Source organism: Amblyraja radiata, chromosome 11, assembly GCF_010909765.2.
Source record: "Amblyraja radiata isolate CabotCenter1 chromosome 11, sAmbRad1.1.pri, whole genome shotgun sequence".
In the NCBI taxonomy this organism is placed as follows: domain Eukaryota; kingdom Metazoa; phylum Chordata; class Chondrichthyes; order Rajiformes; family Rajidae; genus Amblyraja; species Amblyraja radiata.
Window position 1 is genome coordinate 41,167,731 of NC_045966.1, and position 22,040 is coordinate 41,189,770.

A 22,040-nucleotide genomic window follows, 5' to 3' on the forward strand; every position below is an offset into this window, starting at 1 on the left:
GCAGCATCCTCCTAAATGTACTCAGCACTCATTTCAGATGACTAACAACCTTCCTATGGCCGGGTATTCAAAGCTGAACACAATACTCTAAATGTGTCCGTCACCGACGTCTTATGCAACTCTAGAATAACACTCCAAAGTCTCTACTGAATAGTGTAGGTGATGGAAGCCAATGTACCAAAAGCCTTCTGTACCTGTGACCCACTTTAGGGAACTATGTACCTTTCTTTCAAGATCCATCTGCTACATAACACTTCCCAGGACAGCATCAGACATTATATCGATCGTGTCCTGCTCTGACTTCACAAAATGAAACACCTCGCACTTATCTGCATTAGATTGCATTTTGCTATAATGCAGCTCATTTGCCCAGTTGATGAGGAACCTGCTGTAATTTTTGATAACTATCTTTACTATCTACTTTGCCACCTACTTCACTGTCATCTGCATACGTAGTAATTGTGCCGAGAAACAACATCCCACAACAAACCTTGTCTTCCTTTCATGAAGCCAATTCTCTATCCAGTCAGCATGATCTATTGGATCCGATACGTTCTAATCGTCCAAAACAGCTTACCATACGGAACCATATCAAATATATATTTAAGTAAATATGTTCTTTCTCTGTGTTTATTTTTGTTTTCTGCAATGGCACGGGTGATCTTTTGTGTATCAGTAACACAATGTACAGTAGAATTCGAACTGATATTTGTTTACGTGGAATGTACGCAAACCACTAGTTTCTGACTTTCCAACTCAAATGTTTGATATTGGGCCAACTATCCAAATACATTCAGTGCATGAATCTAGTTATAGTACTTCAACTTTTAGCATCACAAGACGAAGCATTCTGAGAATTCCTATTCAGTTGAACAGTGAATTTAATGTTGTTTCGCAGTTCGTCCGAAATTGGTGAGATAAACCAGGAAAGCGGCAGCATAAATGGTATCGTTTTCAACTGAAGTGTAACGATATAAATAGTTATTAGGTTACCGGTCATTCTGTTCCTTGATATTACGAATGCTTGTTATTACATGTTACATATAATATCAGAACTCGAAAGAGGTCACTCGAAGCAGTACATCCTACATTGTGTGAATGGTGTCTCAAGTATCAACGGGATGCATCTTAGGTTTCATCTCGCATTAGTGCATCACCAAAGTAGACACTTCCGTAACTTTTAAAGTAGATCTTCTATTCGTTACAAATTTCGTACACATTAATTCGGTTACTTTGCTTATGTCATTGTATTTAGATTGGACTGCTGTTCTGACAGTTTTACAGTATTTCCTCGGTTTTACGCATGTAATCCACAAGCGGAATAAAATAACTGCATTGGAATTTTGCTAGGAAAATGAATGAAAGTGAACGGCAGCTTATATTTAATAATTTTCGGCAGGAAAGTACTTTCGCGACGCGGAACCAGACTTCTGCGCCATCTTCCTGTACCCTATACTGCTGCACGATCGGCCGCTTCATCGTCTTGACGGCAGTGAATAACAATCTTTTATTCAATGCTGCAATTTAAGAAGACATTTGTGGGACAAAAGAAGCTCCAATGATCTGGACGCACCACGAGAACCCGGCACTGTACATTCAAGCACATAATGTGAGGTGTGTTAAAGGTATATTTCATCCAATAAGATAGATCAGAGGAAGTGACTAATCAGCATCAACTGTCGGCGTGTACAATATTATAGGACGATGTCTGTCTTGGTGCACCGCCAAGGCCTGAAAATTCAAGACAATTGATATTATTTTACGCTATTTTGCATCATACCGGATTTAAATATTCTGGAGGAAATGGATTTTGATAGCACGGTTATCGGATGTTGCTATCGTTCCAAAGTGTTCGTGCGCCTGATTCGCTTCAAATTATGAATTATTTTGGTCCCATCGTACATCATATATACACACTTGTGAAATTCGTAATTATGAGTAGATCTTGACGCTATACTGGCAATAATGAATTCCAATGTCTAATGTTGCGATGGAAATTGAATAATTGTGTCATGACTATTTTTTTGCAGTATTACACAGTTGAACATTTGCGACAAGGGTCTTGTTTTCGAGGTTAGCTGGTGCAAGTGAAAATGAATTGTTAATTTAAGAAAGACAAAGGTTGTGTATTTGCACACGATTAAGTATTTCACGAGGGCAGTATAACCTTTATTATTGTCGAAGTTGTTGTTGAAAATGCCAGTTAAGTCACTGTGTACCAGTGAGAATCGCAAATATAACGTCGTAGTAAAAAGATCAACAGCTAATGAAACCACGAATTTTACGCGTTTAGATTATATAGCCAGATAACAAGAAGACGCCTAAAACATTCTATAATTATTATGCTTTGAAGAGCCTCGTGAACGTCACAACAGCAAAGTATTTACATTTCAAGTTTTTTTAATGAAACATTTTAATTACAAATTTTTATTTATACTTGCATCTAATTTGAGGAGACATAAATGTTGGGAGTTTATACATTCAGAATTGTATTTATATTCATTCCGTTGCTATTATTGTCGAATATCTACTTAGAATTCTGTTGCTGGCATTCTGAATATGACCATCATCAACATGAATTTGTTTGTTGTGTTTCAACAGGAGTATAACCTTCATTGGGAATTATTAATAAAATCAAAATGATATATGCCTATGTCTTTAGTCTGAATGTTTGCTTGCAGGATGCTATATCGTTATCCAATATTACGTTGAAGATTCTTCGAGGGTAAATATTTACCATGACATTCTCTCAAGTTGATATCATTAGGTTCGAACACATAACTCAGAAAATAGACTGAAATGGTAATTTAGAAAATACTACGATTGATTGTTGCACACTGTTCAATGTTCAGCAGGGCAGTCCCGCTTTAAGAAATCTAGATGCAGCTATTGAAAATGACTGACTATGTCGCTGTTTACCAATCAGAACCTGAAACGAAGAGATGGATCCATTGACCCTCCCACATTTCCGAAAGAAAGACCAGAATCGACGAGAAACGCAACCAGTACACGTTTGGCTTGTGGACTCAAGGTGAGTAGGATAAACGTCGTACCCTTAAGTTTTTTTAAAAGTGGATTCATTGTTGCAACTATTTGTTGGTAAGTCTTAATCAGCGGTTTATTGGAACAGAAAATAATTAAATCCGGAAAATGGCGAATCCAGCGATAGACAACGCCATTGCGTTCAGTGGGGTTGCTTTCACAATTCTCGGGTGTATAACGGGATTGATTCTCGAGCGTATTCGGTATTCTATTCCCGTGGAAATGAACATATGATCATTTGTTGGGAATATCGCGGAACATTTGAGCCTGAATGTACCGCGATTGTCAGCTCGCAAATTTCGTCTAACCTCTAATGATGGCGGACAGTATCTGAAGATTAAGGTGGAGAATGGGGTTTTGACTGTTCGTGAAAAAATCGACAGGGAGCATCTTTGTGGAGAAGCAACTGTATGTAATATACCTTTTGAACTCATTTTGGAAAACCCTTTGGTGGTGTGTCGCGTGGTAGTGGAAATTCTTGACGTAAATGACAATTCCTCCATGTTCCGGGGTTCCAGCTTTGTCTTACAAATGGCCGAAGCGATTTCATCTGGTGTACGCTTTCCTCTCGAGAGCGCGGATGACCGCGATATTGGAATAATTACTGTCGCAGCTTACACAATCAGCTCCACGTGGCAGTGCAGAACACTTAGCATGGTGCTGTTAATGTCGAGCTACAATTAGAGAAACCATTGGACAGAGAGCGGCAATCAGCCATTCAGCTTGTCCTGACGGCGAATGAGGGCGGAACTCCTGCGAGATCCGGCACAAATCAAATTCTCATTACTGTAGTGGATGTAAACGACAATCTACATGTATTCTCTGAGAACATTTATAAGAGCAACTTCTGAGAAAACCACCCAAGGTACCTTGGTGCAGAAAGTCAAAGCGAGTGACTTGGACGAAGGCTTGAATGCCGAGTAAACATTTTTTTTCAGCAGCTTCGTTCCACCAAGAGTTCACAAATTGTTCCGTTTGGACGGCAACACCGGGGAGATCCGTGTTGATGCACGGATAGATTACGAAAAAGCAAACAGTATTCTCTGAACGTTCAGGCTGTGGACCACGGATCACCAACAATGGCAGGACGATGTACAGTGTTGATCAATGTCATTGATGAAAAGGAACATGCATCAAATTGACCGGTTATGACAGCAGTTCCCGAAAATGCTCCAAGGGGAACTTTGCTAACTTTATTCAATGGTATTGATCGCGATTCTGCAGAAAACGGACAGTTTCAACGTATATTCCGAAAAATACACCCTTTAGTCGTCGAACATTATCGAAAAATCATTATGAGTTGATTATCAATGACCACTGGACCGTGAAGCTTTCGCTTAGTATTAAATAAATGTTCGGGATTTTGGGTGTTGGATTGACATAACTCACACACAGTGATTAGGATCCACACTTTTATTAGCAATTCAGCATAGGTTACTTCATTTTAATACAGCTCAAGACTGAGAGAAATGGGAAAAAAGCTTTTTATTAAACCTGTGGGCGGAGCCACAGTAGACTCATAACATGAGTGACACTGATTTACATCCTCCCTCTTAAAGAACTAAATGTAAATACAAAACGATTGACTAAATAAGGCATGCATAGTAAATGATAAAAAGCTGGAGGAAAGTCAAAGGTTGCCTGGGTACTTTAAGGTGGGCTTGCAAGCAAGCCCTGCACATGTGCAATATAAACCATTACTGTTCTTCGCCACCGGGGACAGAGTCGGTGGTATACTTGGTGGCAGAGATTGAAATGGCATTCCCGGTGACAATTATTGTGAACTACAGACCCTATTTAATATGTTTCGACAGCAAGGTAATTCGAGGATTCAAATTGGGAACAGAAAGCAGTCTTCTCCGCCGTAATCTTATACTGTATCGTGTTGCACCGTCGCCCGCTTCATCTTCGGGTCGGCATTACCCTCGTTATTGATTACCGTCCTTATTGATTACTGTAATTCAATAAGACATTTGTGAGACAAAATAAGCTACAATGTTCTAGGCCACGGGAATCCGGCACTGTGCATGTCAAGCACATAATGCGAGGCGTGTCCAATGAAATAGTAATCGAGTAAGATCGACCAGTGGAAGAGACTAAATCGGTATAAACCGCCAGAGGACACAACAGTACCTGACTGCAAGGCATAGCATAGGAGGATTTCTGTATTGCTACGTCGAAAAGGCCGGAATATTCAAGACCGCCTATGATATGACACTTTTAAAATCATATATGGTATAAATATTCTTGAATAAATTGTTTTTAATAGCCTGAAACGTCTGAGTTGCCAATGACATGTATGTTTTCAGTTCTGCTGCATGCAACGCACTTTCCCACTACATGACCAGCGGATTCTGTTGCGCTTCCAAAAGTATCGTGCGCCTGATTCTCCTCAATTGATGAAGTGTTTTGGTCCAATTGTACATCATATATATTTGTGGCGAGGATCCTCATTTTACGTAGATGTTGACGCTGAACTGACAACCATGAGTTTCAAAGACGGATGTTGCGATAAAAATTGAATAGTGTCATGAATATCTTTTACAGTTATACACTGTTAAACATTTGCGAGAACGGTGTCGCTTTCGAGGCCGGCTGTTGCAAATTAAAACGAATTGTTAATTTAAGAAAGATCAGGTTTTGTATGTGTACCCTATTAACTATTTCACGAGGGCACTGTTGCTTTAAGTATTGTCGACGTTGTTGGTGAAAAGACACGTTACATAGTAAAAAGATCAACATCCAAGGCAACGGCTAATTTTACGCGTTTTTATGATAGTCATATAAGTCGAACATTCTATAATTATAATGCCGTGAATAGCCTCGTGGGCCTCACGGTAGCATCGCAACACCTTCCAAGTTTCTTTGATATAACTTTTGATTACCAAGTTTAATGTATATTTCTTGCATCCAACGTGAGGATACATAAAATGTTGGGAGTTGTTATATTCATAGGATTCCTTATATCAAGTAGGTTGCTATCAATTGCTTAATAACTACATTTGTTCAAATTCTGACCATCCGCAAAATGATTTTATTGATTGTGTTTCAGCAGGGGCATAACCTTCATTGGAAATTATTAATTAAATCAAAATGATATAGGCCCAAGCCTTTAGTCTGAATGATTGCTTGCAGTGGATGAAATATCTTTATCCCATATTACGTTGGAGACTCCTCGATGACAATATTTGTGTTATGTCATCCTCTCAAGTTGGTATCATAAGGTTAGAACACAAAACTTTGAAAGTAGATTGAATCGCTAATTTAGCTACGAATAGGAATTTAGGTTGCACACTATTGAATGTTCACGAGAGCAGTCTAGCTTTAAGAAATTTACATGCAGTTATTGAAAAGGACTGGCTGTGTCGCTGTTTACCAATCAGAACGTGAAACGCAGAGATGGATCCATTGACCCTCCCACATCCCACAGAGAAAAACCATAATCGAGGAGAAAAACAAGCAGTACGCGTTTAGCTCGTGAATCCAAGATGAGAAGGATAAACGTTGCGCATTTAAGCTTTTAGTAAGTGCATACATTGTTGAATTGTTTGCTGGTAAGTCGTACTGAGCAGTTTATTGAAGCTGACGCCCGGGTTTGGAAAATAATTGAACGCGGAAAATGGCGAATCCGGCGTTCGACAACGCCATTGCGCTCAGTCGGGTTGCCTTCATGATTCTGGGGTACGTAACGGGATTGATTCTTGGGCAGATTCGGTACTCCATTCCGGAGGAAATGAAAATAGGGTCGTTTATTGGGAATATCGCCGAAGATTTGAGACTGAATTTCCCGCAATTGTCGGCTCGTGAATTGCGTCTAACCTCCGATGATGGCGAACAATATCTGAACGTTAACGTGGAGAATGGGATTTTGTCTGTTCGTGAAAGAATCGACAGGGAGCATATTTGTGGAGAAGCAACCGTGTGTAATATACCTTTTGAAATCATACTGGAAAACCCTGTGGTGGTGTATCGCGGGGTTGTGGAAATTGTTGACGTGAATGACAATTCCCCCACGTTTCGGAACACCAGCTTTGTCCTACAAATATCCGAGGCGATGACGCCTGGTTTACGCATCCGCCTCGAAAACGCCCAGGATCCCGATATTGGTATAAATACAGTGGCTGCTTACACAATCAGTTCCAATGAATACTTTAGCCTAAACGCGCAGAAAACTGAGTATGGTGTTGTAAATGCAGAGCTACAGTTAGAGAAACCATTGGACAGAGAGCTGCAGTCAGCCTTTCAGCTTGTTCTCACTGCGAACGACGGCGGAAACCCTCAGCGATCCGGCACAACTCAAATTCTCATCACTGTGGTGGACGTGAACGACAATCCACCTGTATTCTATCATGAAATGTATAAAGCTAGATTGAGAGAAGACGCACCCCAAGGTACCTTGGTGGTGAAAGTCAAAGCAAGTGACCTGGACGAAGGATTAAATGCTGAGCTAACCTATTCTTTCAGCAGCCTAGTTCCACCGAGATTTCTCCAATTGTTCAGTTTGAACCCTTACACCGGGGAGATTCGTGTTGAAGGAGAGTTAGATTATGAACAAGCAAACAGCTATTCTCTGAATATTCAAGCTGAGGATCACGGATCACCCGCAGTTATTGGGCACTCTAAGGTCTTACTCGATGTAATGGATGTAAACGACAATGCACCAGAGATAAAAGTCAAATCATTTAAGAATAAAATTCCGGAAGATGTTCCACCGGGAACGATGATAACATTGATTAACGTCATTGATCGCGACTCTGGTGAAAACGGACAGTTTCTATGTGATATTCCGAAAAATACACCTTTTAGTCTTCGAATGTCATCGAAAAATCATTACGAGCTGATTACCAGTGAGCCGCTGGACCGTGAAGCTGTCTCTGAGTATAACATAAATATTGTAGCTCGGGACTTTGGGTCGCCTTCACTGTCAAGAAATAAAACCATCCAGATTGGAATATCTGATGTAAACGACAACGCCCCACGGTTTAGTGACTTATCCTACAACGCATATGTTATGGAGAATAACGTTCCGGGTACCTCTACTTTCGCAGTAACTGCAACAGATCCAGATTTGAACCAGAATTCTTATGTTACGTACACCTTTCAGGAGGACCTTATCCAGAACTTACCAGTGTCCAGTTACCTCAGCATTAACTCAATTAACGGCACAATTTACGCGCTGCGTTCCTTTGATTATGAGAAACTCAAGAGCTTCCAGATCCATGTACAAGCCCGCGACGCCGGGGCGCCTCCGCTAAGCAGCAGCGCCACGGTGAATGTGATCATCCTGGATCAAAATGACAACGCGCCGGTAATTGTTTTACCTTCAGAAAAGAGTGGATCAGCAGCAACGGAGATCGTGCCCCACTCAGCGGGTGAAGGGTACTTGGTCACCAAGATAATGGCAACGGATGCAGATTCTGGTCAGAATGCACGGCTCTTTTATCAGATAGTGAAATCTACCGATCCCACTTTGTTCAAGGTTGGGGAAAATTCCGGTGAAATTAGAACAGCGCGCAGTATTTCTCAGTCGGATGCTATTACACAAACGCTGTTAATCTTGGTTAAGGACAATGGGCAGCCAACTCTCTCCAGCACAACAACAATGCACATTACTGTTTTGGAGAACATCACTGAAAACGTTTCTGAAAATGATCAGTTATTGAGAAGCTCAGTTAATTTCTCCGACTTAAATATGTATTTGATCATCATGTTCGGTTGCACTTCCGCTCTCTTTCTAATGATTATCATTATGCTCATTGGCATTAAATGCAAGCAGAGCATGGGTATCACCCGGGAATATAATTCAAGACGTTTTTGTTACAATGGCGGGGGTTCTCGCGACACCGTTACTCGAAGATCTGAAATGGAAGAAACGTTACGATATCCTGGGACTGGCCGGATGGTCCGCGTACCGGAAGCCAACCATTACTCAGTTTGTTTGTCTCCTGAATCAGCGAAGAGCGATTTTCTCTTTTTAAAGCCATGCAGCGCTCCGATAGCTCAGTCTCATTGATAAAGTGCAAAGATCCTGTTACATCGCGATTGGCTTTTTGCCCAACTTCCTTTGTTTTCGAAATGCATTAATGTGGATCTCATCGACCGGTGTCACAGAGTCATAGAGCACGGAAGCAAGCTCTTTGGGCAAACTTATCCATGCCACCCAAACGCCGCATCTAAAATAATTCAATTTGCTCGTGTTTGGGTGATATCGCCCTAAACCTTTCCTATCCATGTACCCATCTAAGTGTGTTTTAAATGCTGTTTAGGTATATGCCTCAAATACCACTTCCATATATCTAACACCTTCTGAATGAAAAAAACATACCTCTCAAGTTCCTTAAAAACCTTTTCCCTCCCATCAAACCGAGGCTTCGGTTTAACTTTTTTCATTGTTGTTATCTGGGTAAAGTTATCTGTGCATTCACGCTATATATCCCCCTCATAATTTTATGCATCTCTGCGAGATCAACATTTCACCTCCTAACTCCAAGGAATACATTCCTAGCTTCCCAAACCTTTCCCTATAACTTAAGCCTTCACCGCTAGCTGCATTCTCATAATTTAGGTATGTTGCAAAGCCTACCTGAAGCGTCGCTGAAAATCTGTCGCTGCGGGTGTGCGCGATTTTGGCGCCGTTTAGAGGGGGCGGGTTTAAAACGTGATTTTCTCTAGGCTGTTCCAATCGAAGATGTTCAGCCTAGTTAATTATTAACGAAAAATCGCTGGAAGACCCCGTCGCAAAAGCTATTATTAGTTTTAAAGGCCTCGTATAATAGTTATAGTAGTTTAAAAATCAATCTCTAAACCCGCGACCACCGGCAGCTGTCAGGGTCGCATAGAGCAAATAATAGAAGGTATGCTGCTTATTTTTACATTAAAAAGGGCTTCTTAAGATCCCTTTATACAAAGTTTAATATTGAGAGAAGCTCATTTTGGGCCCATTATATCCCGCAGTATTTTTCTGGGCATTTGAGGGCACAAATCTAGCGCAATGTGAACGTTCTAAACCAGCGCGTTCACAGGATCCCACTAGAAAGCTGATTTAAAATGGAATTTAATTTACAGCAATTGAACACTAAATTCCTTCCATTTGGCCTATAAATTAATGTAAATGAGATTTAAAAATCATGTTTTATTGTGAATTATTTATGAATATTAATTGGACACTTAGGCTATTTAAAAATGTTAATCATTTATTAAGAAATGGATAGATGTTTAGATCTAGTAATTGAAGTTTGAAATTAGCTACACTTGGGTAACTAACTAATTATATGCTTTAATTTCAGGTCATCCAAGTAAGATTGTTTTATATTTGTTTCAGAATGGTTCAATCTACGATAACTGAAAATTTCATTCAGTTCTCTTAATTTTTAAGAAGGTTATGGGCTTTTGACTGTCCACGATCACAGCTTTTTTGTTATGTCCATAGAAAATCAACAGGGAAGAAGATGCTTATCTCCGAGTATGAAAATGGCCATAACTTTTTAAATACTTGAGATACGAAAGTGAATTAGGTGTCAAATTAAACTTCTGTTTATGCTTTATCTGATGGGATAAATTACAGACTTGATTTTTTTAATCTCAACATTTTGTAACATTGCTACATAATTGTTCTTTACATTCTCTCCAGATTATTGACATCCTTCCCATGGCACGGGGACCAAAACTGAACACAATGCTGCAAAGGTAGCCACATAGATGTATTGTACAACTGTATCATAACGTCACAACTAATCTATTCAATACACTGGGTAATGAAGGGAAAGCGACCTAAAACTTTATTTGCGTGTACTGGCACTTTCAAAGAATCATATACGTGTATTCCTAGATCCATTAGCTTTACATCAGGACCAGGACCGTATCAGTCACCGTGTAGATCCTGCCATAGTTTGACTTTACAAATGCAAACCTTACACTTCTCTGCATTACATTGCATTAGCCAATCTTCATATGTAGTAAATATGTCTTGTGCAATCTCATCCAAATCGTCGATATAAATCACAAAACCAATGAGCCCAGCAAAATCACTGATGAACACCGATCCCTGTGGCCCCCGGTCTGAGAAACAACATTCCACAATCACCTTCCCCTCCCCTCCATGAAATCAATTTTCTCTCGAGTCAGCTAGCTCTCATTGGACCCCATGCGATCTAACCTTCGAGAGCGGTTTACCATGCGGAACATTATCAAATATATAATTAGGTAAATGTGTTCTTTCGCTGCGTTTGTTTTTGTTTTCTGCGATAGGTGGCGTGAATTGTTGTGTATCGATAATAAAACCCGCTGTAACTAGAAATCGAACTGATATTTGTTTATGTTGATGCGATGCGTACTATTACTTGCTGAACTTCCAACTCAAATCTTAATTTTGCGTCAATTTGCAAATTAACTGTGCATTACAGGTCATATACTTCCATACACAACATTTGAATTGGCTCTAAATAAGAACAGTTTTTTTTATGGTGTGCATGAGCGAGGTCCCAGAGTACTCTTTAATGGACTACTTAAAAATCTTGTTGCATGACACAAAATTGGAAAGGTTGAAGTCTCTGAGAACTGCAATTTCCCGGTCACAAGTATAAATAAACGGTTAGTTTTATTGCACACAGTTATGGCATGCGACCGGCAGATTCATTAGTGTCAAATTTGTTGGAGTTGTTATTCAATTTGTTTTTGGTACTTTGCTGCCTTTATGTGCGCGGAAGACATTTGAAGCTGTAGTTTGGAGCCTTGTATTCGGCGTCATTATTGTAACACTGAAATGCGGAAATTGGAAATTGAAGGAAATTGGAAATTGCACAGACAGCTAACGCCAGCAATGGAAGTAATGCATTACGGGGACGCAATATGACCTGGCTAAACCAATTACGCAGCAGGATTACACACTCGGAATCAGATTTAATGTCTTTTTTTTAACTGGAAATGTGTAATCCGTGGATTCGTACATCGATTGAATGCAGTCTGAAATATAAATATGATACTTCTTAGGTTTTAGCTCGCATTACTGAATCACCATAGTACACACTTCTGAATCTTTTTAAGTAGACCTTTTTAAGTAGATCGCGAGCATATTCGTGCATATAAATTCATCTTCTTAGCTTGTGCCATTGTATTTCCATTGGACTGCTGTTCTCACAGTTTTGCAGCATTCGGTCATTTTTACGCACGTGGTCCACAAGCGAAATAAACGAACTGAATCAGAATTATTCTGTGAAAATTAATGAATGTGAACTAGAGCCGCTATTGAATAATTTTGGGGAGCTTAAACGTTCGCATGATTGAATTACGAAGAGAACCCCGCCTTCTCCTCCATCATCCAATAGTGTTACACGCTCGCCCGCTTCATAGTTTTGACAGCAATTAATTTTACCTGAGTTATTGATTGCTGCACTTTGAGAAGACATTTGTGCAACAAAATAAGTTACATTGCACTGGACACATAGGCGAACTCGGCACTGCACAGTCAACCACATAATGTGAGTTGTGTCAAAGAAAATGTTCATCCAGGAAGAAATATTCGAGGATGTGCCCAATCAGTGTCAGCCGTCAGAGTGCACAAAGTTCATAACTGCAAGGCATAGCACAGAAGTATTTCTGCACTGTCAAGCCCCGGATTTTGAAATTCGGCGTTATTATTTTATACGTTTTCGCGTGATGTTTGATATGAGTGTTCTGGAAGAAATTTATATAAATGGCCCGAAATATCTGACACGCCAATTGCGTGTATCAATAGTTGTGTTATGACAATGGTTTGTAGTTATAAACTGTTAAACATTTGTTAGAACGGTCTAACTTTCGAGGGCAGGCGTTGCAAAGGAAAATGAATTGTTAACTTAAGAAAGACTAGGTTTTGTATTTGTACACGATTAAATACTTAACAGGAGTAGTCTAGCTTTATCCACAGTCGTAGTTATGGAAAAGAGCAGTAATGCCACAGTGTACCCATGAGAATATCAAATAGAGCGATGAATCCATTGGTCCTTCCACTGCGTATGAAAAAAGTCAACACATAAGGGAATGGCAAATTTTACGCTATTCATCGAGTCAGTGTACAAGTACCTACTTAAATCATCCTTGATTACAGTACTTTCAAGGGATTTGTGAGGGTCACGATAGCAATATAATTCAGTTTAGTTTTCTAGATGGAAATGTTTAATTACCAAGTTTAATTTATATCGATTGCATCCAATGTGAAGATACTTAATATATTGTAATATCGTACGTTCATTTGGCACATTACCTAATATCCATTTCGACCTGTTGACAGCTGCTGGAGTTCTGAAAGTGGTCATCATTCACTTGATTTATTTTGGTTGTGATGCAGCAGTAGTATACGTTTCATTGAAAATTATTAATAAAAACAAAATGCTATATGCCCAAGCCGTTTGTATGTCAGGTTGCTTGCATTGGATGAAATATTCTTAATCCCATATTACGCCGAAGGCGCATCGGCACCAAATGGTATTATTTTAGCTACATTATCCTCTAAAGTTGGTATCATTAGTTTTGAGGGCTTAACTTGCAAAATAGATAGAAAAGCTAATTTATCAGGGACTACAATTTCTGATTGTACACTCTGAAATCTTCCCGAGCACAGTCCAGCTTTAAGAAATGTAGATGCAGTTATTAAAAGGGACTGGCTGTGTCGCTGTTTACCAATCAGAATCTGAAACGCAGAGATGGATCCATTGACCCTCCCACATTCGAGCAAGAAAGAGCAGAATCGACGCGAGAAGCGAGCAGTATGGGTTCAGCTTGTGGACTCCTGGTGTGAGCAGGATAATCGTCGCGGTTTTATGTATTTAGACAGTATACACACTGTTGAAGTAATCCGGTGGTGAGATCCGTTCTTCGGTTTATTTGAGCAGACGTCCGGGTTTAGAAAATAATTCATCGCGGAATAATGGCGAATCTGGCGCTCGGCAGCGCCATTACGTTCAGTAGGTTTGCTTTCTTTATTTTGGGATGTACCACTGCTCTTAATTTCGGACAAATTCGCTATTCTATTCCAGAGGAAATGAAGATAGGTGCTTTTGTTGGGAAAATCGCTGAAGATTTGAGATTGAATATATTGCAATTGTCGGCTCGTAAATTGCGACTAACCTCCGATGATGGCGGACATTATCTGAAGGTTAATTTGGAGAACGGGATTTTGTCTGTTCGTGAAAGAATCGACAGGGAGCTTCTTTGTGACCAAAAACCTTTGTGCACTATACCTTTTCAACTAATACTGGAAGCCCCTATGGTGGTGTATCGTGGGGAAGTGGAGGTTCTTGACGTAAATGACAATTCCCCTACATTCCAGGATAGCAGCATTGCCTTGCAGATGTCCGAAGCGATTGCACCTGGTGCGCGCTTTCCCCTCAAGAGCGCTAATGATCCAGATATTGGACTAAATACTGTCGTTTCTTACACGATCAGTTCCAACGAATACTTTATTCTAAAATCGCAGAGAATTGCGCCCGGTGTGGTAAATGCCGAGTTACAGTTAGATAAACCATTGGACAGGGAGCTGCAGGCAGACTTGCATCTAGTACTGACGGCGATTGATGGCGGGACACCTGAGAGATCTGGCACAACTCAGATTCTCATTACTGTAGGGGACGTGAACGATAACCCACCAGTATTTCAGCATGAAATTAACAAGGTCAGCTTAAGAGAAAACGCACCCCAAGGTACCGTGGTACTGAAAATCAGAGCAAGTGATTTGGACGAAGGTTTGAATGCTGAATTAACATATTCTTTCAGCAACGTTGCTTCAGCAAGAGATCTCAAATCGTTTCGTTTGGATCCTTATACAGGGGAGATTAGGGTTCATGGAGGAATAGATTTTGAAGAATCAAACAGTTATTCTCTGAATGTGCAAGCTGTGGACCACGGATCACCTGCAATCAGCGGGCACTCTCAAGTCTTGATCGATATAATTGATGAAAACGACAATGCACCCGAGATAAAAGTGACACCTGTTGTGAGCAATGTCCCAGAAAATGCTCCACCGGGAACTTTAGTAACTTTGATCAATGTTATTGATCGCGACTCTGGAGAAAACGGCCAATTTCAATGTAACATCGCGACAAATCTTCCCTTTAGACTTCGAACGTCATCGAAAAATCATTATGAGTTGATAACAAGTGAACCGTTGGATCGTGAAGCTGTCGCTGAGTATAAAGTACATTTTATTGCTCAGGATTTTGGGTCGCCTTCCCTATCAAGAAATAAAACCTCCCAGATTACAATATCTGATGTAAACGACAACGCCCCGCGTTTTGCTGAACTATCCTACAACTTATACGTGATGGAGAATAACGCTGCGGGTGCTTCTATTTTCGCAATATCTGCAACGGATCCAGATCTGGACCAGAATTCTTATGTTTCATACTCCTTGCAGGACGATATTATACTGGACTTGCCTGTGTCCACTTACCTCAGCATTAACTCAATTAACGGCACCATTTACGGGCTGCGCTCTTTTGACTATGAAAAACTAAAAAACTTCCAGATCCGTGTACAAGCCCGTGACGCCGGGGTGCCTCCATTAAGCAGCAGCGCCACGGTGAATATGATCATTCTGGATCAAAATGACAACGCGCCCGTAATTGCTTCTGAACAGAGTGGATCAGCAGTAGCGGTGATCGTGCCCCAGTCAGCTGGCCAAGGGTACCTGGTCACCAAGATAATGGCAACCGATGCAGATTCTGGTCAGAACGCTCGGCTCTTTTATCAGATGGTGACATCGACTGCTCCCAATTTGTTCAATGTTGGGCGAAACTCCGGTGAAATCAGAATTGCGCGCAATATGTTGCAGTCCGACACCATTGCTCAAACGCTCGTTATCTTGGTTAAAGATAACGGGCAGCCAAGCCTATCAAGCACGGCTACAATTTACATTACAGTTTTGGAGAACATCACTGAAAATGTGTTTGGAAGTGACAACTTATTAAGAAGATCAGATCAGTTCACTGACTTAAATATGTATTTAATAATTATTTTCGGTTGTACTACCGCTCTCTTTCTAGTAATCATCATTCTACTCATTGGCATTAAATGTAAACAGAACATGAGTATCCCCCAAGAATATAATTCAAGACGCTTTTGTTACAACCGTGGAGAATCGCACGATACATTTCACAGAACCCCTGTCATGGATGAAACGTTGCGCTATCCTACGACTGGTCGGGTGGTCCGCGTGCCTGAGGCGAACCCTTATTCGGGTTGTCTGTCTCCAGAGACGGCCAAGAGCGATTTTCTCTTTATGAAGCCCTACAGCATTCCCACGTCTCAAGCCCAATGCTAATTTACAACGGTATGGTCACATCATAAAAAGACCTATTGGCGAACTTTTCTTTATTATAGATATCCATAAATGTGGATCGTTATGTGAGATGGCTTTTAGTGGAACGTTGATACTCTGTGAGATTTGTTGTTTTGTTCTATGTAATAGATGGGCTGAATCTTTACATGTCAAAAAATAAAATCACTCGTAATTGAAAGCCGAGTGCCTGAAATTACCATGCGTTCATGTTGAGTGGAAGTGGACCAAAAGGCCATGAATTTCTTGCGAAAGCTTGGGGTTCTGGGTTGATTCCAAAGGGGAAGTGGAGCATAGATCCAGTCAGGGTACTTCAAGAATTAACTTTACACGGAGCTGCATATTGGTAGTCTATGATCCACCCAAAGTCAGGGACAGTATAACAATAAAAGAGAAGAAATACATCATAGCAAAGATGAGCGGGTAGCAAGAGGATTGGGTAGTGTTTAAAGATCAACAGAAGATAACTAAAAATGTTATACGAGGAGAAATGATGAGGTACGAAGGTATGCTAGCCATGAATATTAAGAAGGATAGTAAAATATTCTTTACACATGATGTATTGTATGTGAAAAGGAAAAAATTAGTTAAGCCTAAAGTTGGACCCTTGAAGACTGAGAAAGGTGAATTTATTTTGGGGAACAAGGAAATGGCAGAAGAGTTGAACAGGTACTTTGTATCCGTCTTCACTAAGGAGGACACAAACAACCTTCCTGATGTACTAGTTGCCAGAGGATCTGGGGTGGCGGAGGAACAGAAGGAAATCCACATTACACAGGAAATGGTATCGGGTAGACTGATGGGACTGAAGGCCGATACATCCCCAGGGCCTGATGGTCTGCATCCCAGGGTACTTACGGAAGTGGCTCTAGAAATCGTGGGCGCATTGATGTTCTTTTTCCAATGCTCTATAGATTCAGGATCAGTTCCTGTGGATTGGAGGGTAGCTAATATTATCCCACTTTTTAAGAAATGCGGGAGAGAGAAAACAGGGCATTAGAGACCAGATAGTCTGATATCAGTGGTGGGGAAGATGCTAGTCAATCATAAAAGATGAAATAGCGACGCATTTGGATAGCAGTAACAGGATTGGTCTGTCCGCATGGATTTACAAAGGCGAAATCATGCTAGACTAATCTTCTGGAATTATTTGAGGATGTAACTAGGAAAATGGACAAGGGATAATCAGTGGATGTAGTGTACCTGGATTTTCAGAAAGCATTTAATAAGATCCCACATAGGAGATTACTGGGCAAAATTGTGGAACATGGTATTGGGGTAGAGTGCTGACATGGATAGAAAATTGGTTGGCAGACAGGAAACAAAGAGTAGGGATTAACGGGTCCCTTTCAGAATGGCAGGCGGTGACTAGTGGGGTACCGCAATGCTCGGTGCTGGGACCGCAGCTATTTACAATATACATCACTGATCTAGATGAAGGGATTCATGGTAACATTAGCAAGTTTGCAGATGACACAAATCTTGGTGGCTGTGTGTACTGTGAAGAGGATGCTGGGTGACTTGGACAGGTTGGATGAGAGATCGGGAGAGGGTGAGGGAGAGAGAGGGAGGGAGAGAGAGATTGAGAGAGAGATAGAGAGAGAGAGGGGGAGGGGGAGGGAGAGGGGGAGAGGAGAGTGGGAGAGAGGGAGGAGAGAGTGAGGTTGGGCGATGAGCGCCCGACCTTAGCGCGCTCGCGCGCTCTCTCGCTCCCTCTCGTCAGCTAGCCTCTCTCTCTCTTCTTCGCTTTCTCTCTCTCTCTCTCTCTCCCATGATCGCATCTCTGGTTCTCTGCTCTTGTCTATTCTATCACCGTACAGCTTCTCTCTCTCTCTCTCTCTCTCTTCTCTCTCTCTCTCTCTCTTCTCTTTCTCTCTCTCTCTGCTTTCTTCTCTCTTTCTTTTCTTTTCTTTTCTCCTTCTCTCTCTCTCTCGCTTCTCTCTCTCTCTTTCTCTCTTTCTCTCTCTTTTCTCTCTCTTTTCTCTCTCTCTCTTTCTCTCTCTTTTCTCTCTCTCTCTCTCTCTCTCTCTCTCTCTCTCTTTCGCTCTCTCTCTCTCTCTCTCTCTCTCTCTCCTCTCTCTCTCTCTCTCTCTCTCTCTCTCTCTCTCTCTCTCTCTCTCTCTCTCTCTCTCTCCTCTCTCTCTCTCTCCTCTCTCTCTTCTCTCTCTCTCCTCGCTCTCCCTCTTCGTTTTCTTTCTCTTTCTCTCAGACTCCGTTGCCCCTACTTATCTTCTCTCTTCATGCGGGCGCACCGCGCGCGGGCGCGCCTTTCACCCCCCCTCTCTCTCTCTCTCTCTCTCTCTCTCTCTCTCTCTCGCGCGCGCGCGCGCGCGCGCGCGCGCGCGCGCGCGCGCGCGCGCGCGCGTGCGCGCGCGCGCGCGCGCGCGCGCGCGTGCGCGCGCGCGCGCGCGCGCGCGCGCGCGCGCGCGCGCGCGCGCCGCGCGGAGAGAGAGAGAGAGAGAGAGAGAGAGAGCGAGATTTACAGAGATTCCAGCCTCTTAACGTTTTCCCAGACCATGGTTGCTACCAAATGGCTTTCAATTATAAACTTCTGGACAAATGCAAGAAAGTAGCTATGACATATAATACACAATAAACTGTATCTCAATTACACAATAAAGATATAATGCATTCTTGTACTCTTACATGGGTGTGACCCGACCCGTCGGCGCTCGCTATCCGTCAACCTGCGCACTCAGAGTACGAATTTTCATATTCAAAAGTTGGCAGGTGTGCTATTGTCTATTGTCAAACTAGTTTGAAATTGAATTCTACTTCCTAATTCGTCCGACATTATTCTGGAAAAAACTGGAAGCGGTAGCATAAGTGCTGCCAATTCGTAAGTGGTGTTGGTATGATAACGCATACAGCGAGTGGGCTATTCCGTGACATATTAAGAATATAATATTTGACCCAAAAAGATGCAGTGTACCAATCAAAGCAAGTTGTTGTTATTTTTTAGTTCCGCGCATGACTGTTGTGCACTATAAATGGATTGTTAACTTGTTGGAGACACAGCATCGCATGGTCATTGCCATTTATTGTCCACGCTCATTTTTGGCGTGCATCCGGCAGATTCATTTTTGGTTGCTTTCGAAGGTTTCTTATTGTATTTGTAGTTGGTGCATTACTGTCTTCGTAGGAAAGACAGTGCTAGAAATTGTGAATTGTAGCCGTGTTTGGAACAACATTATTGTAATGCCGGAATGCTGTAATTGGAATTTGAAGTGAAATATATCAATTGCACAACGTTTCATGTCAACAATGGAAGTAATGCATTGAGTGGAGCAGCATGCTCTGAATGTATCAATGACATGGGATGATTATTCATTTGAATTTATCAAGTGTAATGTCTTGTTACTTTCTGGAGATACGAGACTACATGATTATTTCGTAGTGCAATGCCAAATATCAACGAGGTCCTTTTTGACTTTCGGTCGCAATAATGAATCACCAACGTGGTCACATTAGAAACTTTGAACGCAGAGCTTCTTTCACGGAATAAACTCGTGCGCGTTGTTCTTTCCCTGTGATATTGTAATTTCAGTGGGTTGCCGTTCTAGCAGTTTCACGTGCCTTCTGTCACCTCTACGAATGTAGTTCGCGGGTGGAATAAAAGAGCTGAATGCAAACTCTATGATATATATGTGGCCTAGAGGTCGAAATTGACCAAAGAGCTTTCCCATAATTGACTTGCAAGCACAACGTGGACTTATTCGCGAGCATCCTATACTCCATACAGTTATACATTTGCCTACTTCCTGGTCGTGATTTCAATGAGTACGACATTTGCTATTGATTGTTAGAATTTGAGAAGGTATTTGTGCGACGAAATAAGCTATGTTACTCTGGACACGTCATAAAGACCCGGCACTCCACAGTGAACGGCGTAACGCGAGGTGTGTGAAAGTAAATTGGAAATTTGACCAATCTGAGATGTGTCAAATCGGTCAACCAAACGGAACAGCGTAGCAGAGAAAGATTCGTGCCCTCTCCACACCGTCAGCGCAAAGTTTCAAGCTCGGTGATATAACTTTACAATATTCCGCGCCTTATCTGCAGTTAAGGGGTTGGACAGGCTAGATGCAGGAGGATTGTTCCCGATGTTGGGGAAGTCCAGAACAAGGGGCCACAATTTAAGGATAAGGGGGAAATCTTTTAGGACCGAGTTGAGAAAAACATTTTCATACAGAGAGTGGTTAATCTCTGGAATTCTCTGCCACAGAAGGTAGTTGAAGCCAGTTCATTGGCTATATTTAAGAGGGAGTTAGATGTGGCCATTGTGGCTAAATGTATTAGGGGGTATGGAGAGAAGGCAGGTACAAGATACTGAGTTGGATGATCAGCCATGATCATATTGAATGGCGGTGCAGGCTCGAAGGGCCGAATGGCCTACTCCTGCACCTATTTTCTATGTTTCTAATATACTTGAAAGAATAAGACTGAAAGACTGAAACGTCAATGGGCGTCAACCTCTTAAGCACTTCTGGGAGCAACGTGCGCAATAATGTTTTCCCGCTACATCCTTATTAATTTCCATTGAGGTCGTTCTTGATCTTCCCTGGAAATTGTTTGCGTGATACACTGACCTTGGACAGATCAGTTGTCAAACCTGGCGGTGATGCACAATATTAGGATGCGTACTCTGGAGAATTTATAGAAGTATGGAGGAGGCATTTGAGACATGCCGAACTTCCTTCATCTTCTGAGCAAGGGCAAGCATTGGTCTGCTTTCGTGATTGGACCAGGATGGAATTTTATAAATATTTACTCCAAGGAACATGAAGCTTTCGACCATCTCCATTTTAGTACCATTGAAATAGATAGTTTTTTAACTCCATCACGTTTTCTGAAGTCCATCACTGGGTCCGTCATTGTTCTGACATTGAAGGAAATATTTCTTGTAAACCAGCATCTGCAGTTCCTTGTTTCCAACTTAAAACTTCGTCTGGATGGAACAATGGTGCTAAAATCGGACCTCTAATCAAATAATAGGAGACTGAGGCTGATGTCCTTGTGATGCAAAAGCTCCAAAGAAGAGTATAGAATCCGGTGATGGCATTTGCAGTGCACCTGATTTGACGGCAGGCACATTGTAGCGGAACAAGTTTTTCTGCGAGTTTGGAGTTGACGTGCGCCATGGCGAGTGCCCCATGCGGTGGTGCTGGATGACAGAGCCACCGAGTGGTAGTCGTTAAGGCAAATAACACGGGTTTACCTTTTTCTTTTCCTCGCTCTTTGTGTGGATGCGTGTTTTGGTTGGGGGATAACAAAGACTATGAATATAAGGGAGTGTGGGAACATAAATTCAGATATAATTTTGTATTAGCACCGTATAATCTGAATGAATCTTCATAAATGATTCGTTTATGTTAGTACGGGAAACAGGATCTATTAAATTGTTTCAAGATAAGTATTATGAAATTAAACTATATCTCAGGAACCATGTCACCAATAAGATACTTTCTCAGTTCAAAGTAACACATTAAACTCAGTGTTCAGCCCTCAGCACGTCGAAAACAAGCACCTCTCTTAAATCTTCCAAGATCTCAGCCTATAGATTATCCAGAAACGTAGGTTAAAGGTAAATAAAGGACGCACATGAATATGAATGGACATAAGTCACAGTCATGAATGGGCATGTGTGAGATCCAATAGCTCTAGCTCTCAAGCAAATGCAAGGGCACAA

General features: G+C 41.5%; 1 protein-coding gene across 1 annotated transcript in view; it reads left to right on the forward strand.

Moving 5' to 3' along the window:
- The window catches only part of LOC116978399, a 30,082-nt gene that overhangs the window by 3,264 nt on the left and 4,778 nt on the right, over nucleotides 1-22,040 (forward strand). Inside the window, 3 exon segments of the mRNA XM_033029519.1 lie at nucleotides 2,927-3,031; nucleotides 6,653-9,052; nucleotides 13,925-16,333. Coding sequence (XP_032885410.1) covers nucleotides 2,927-3,031; nucleotides 6,653-9,052; nucleotides 13,925-16,333 — 4,914 coding nt within the window.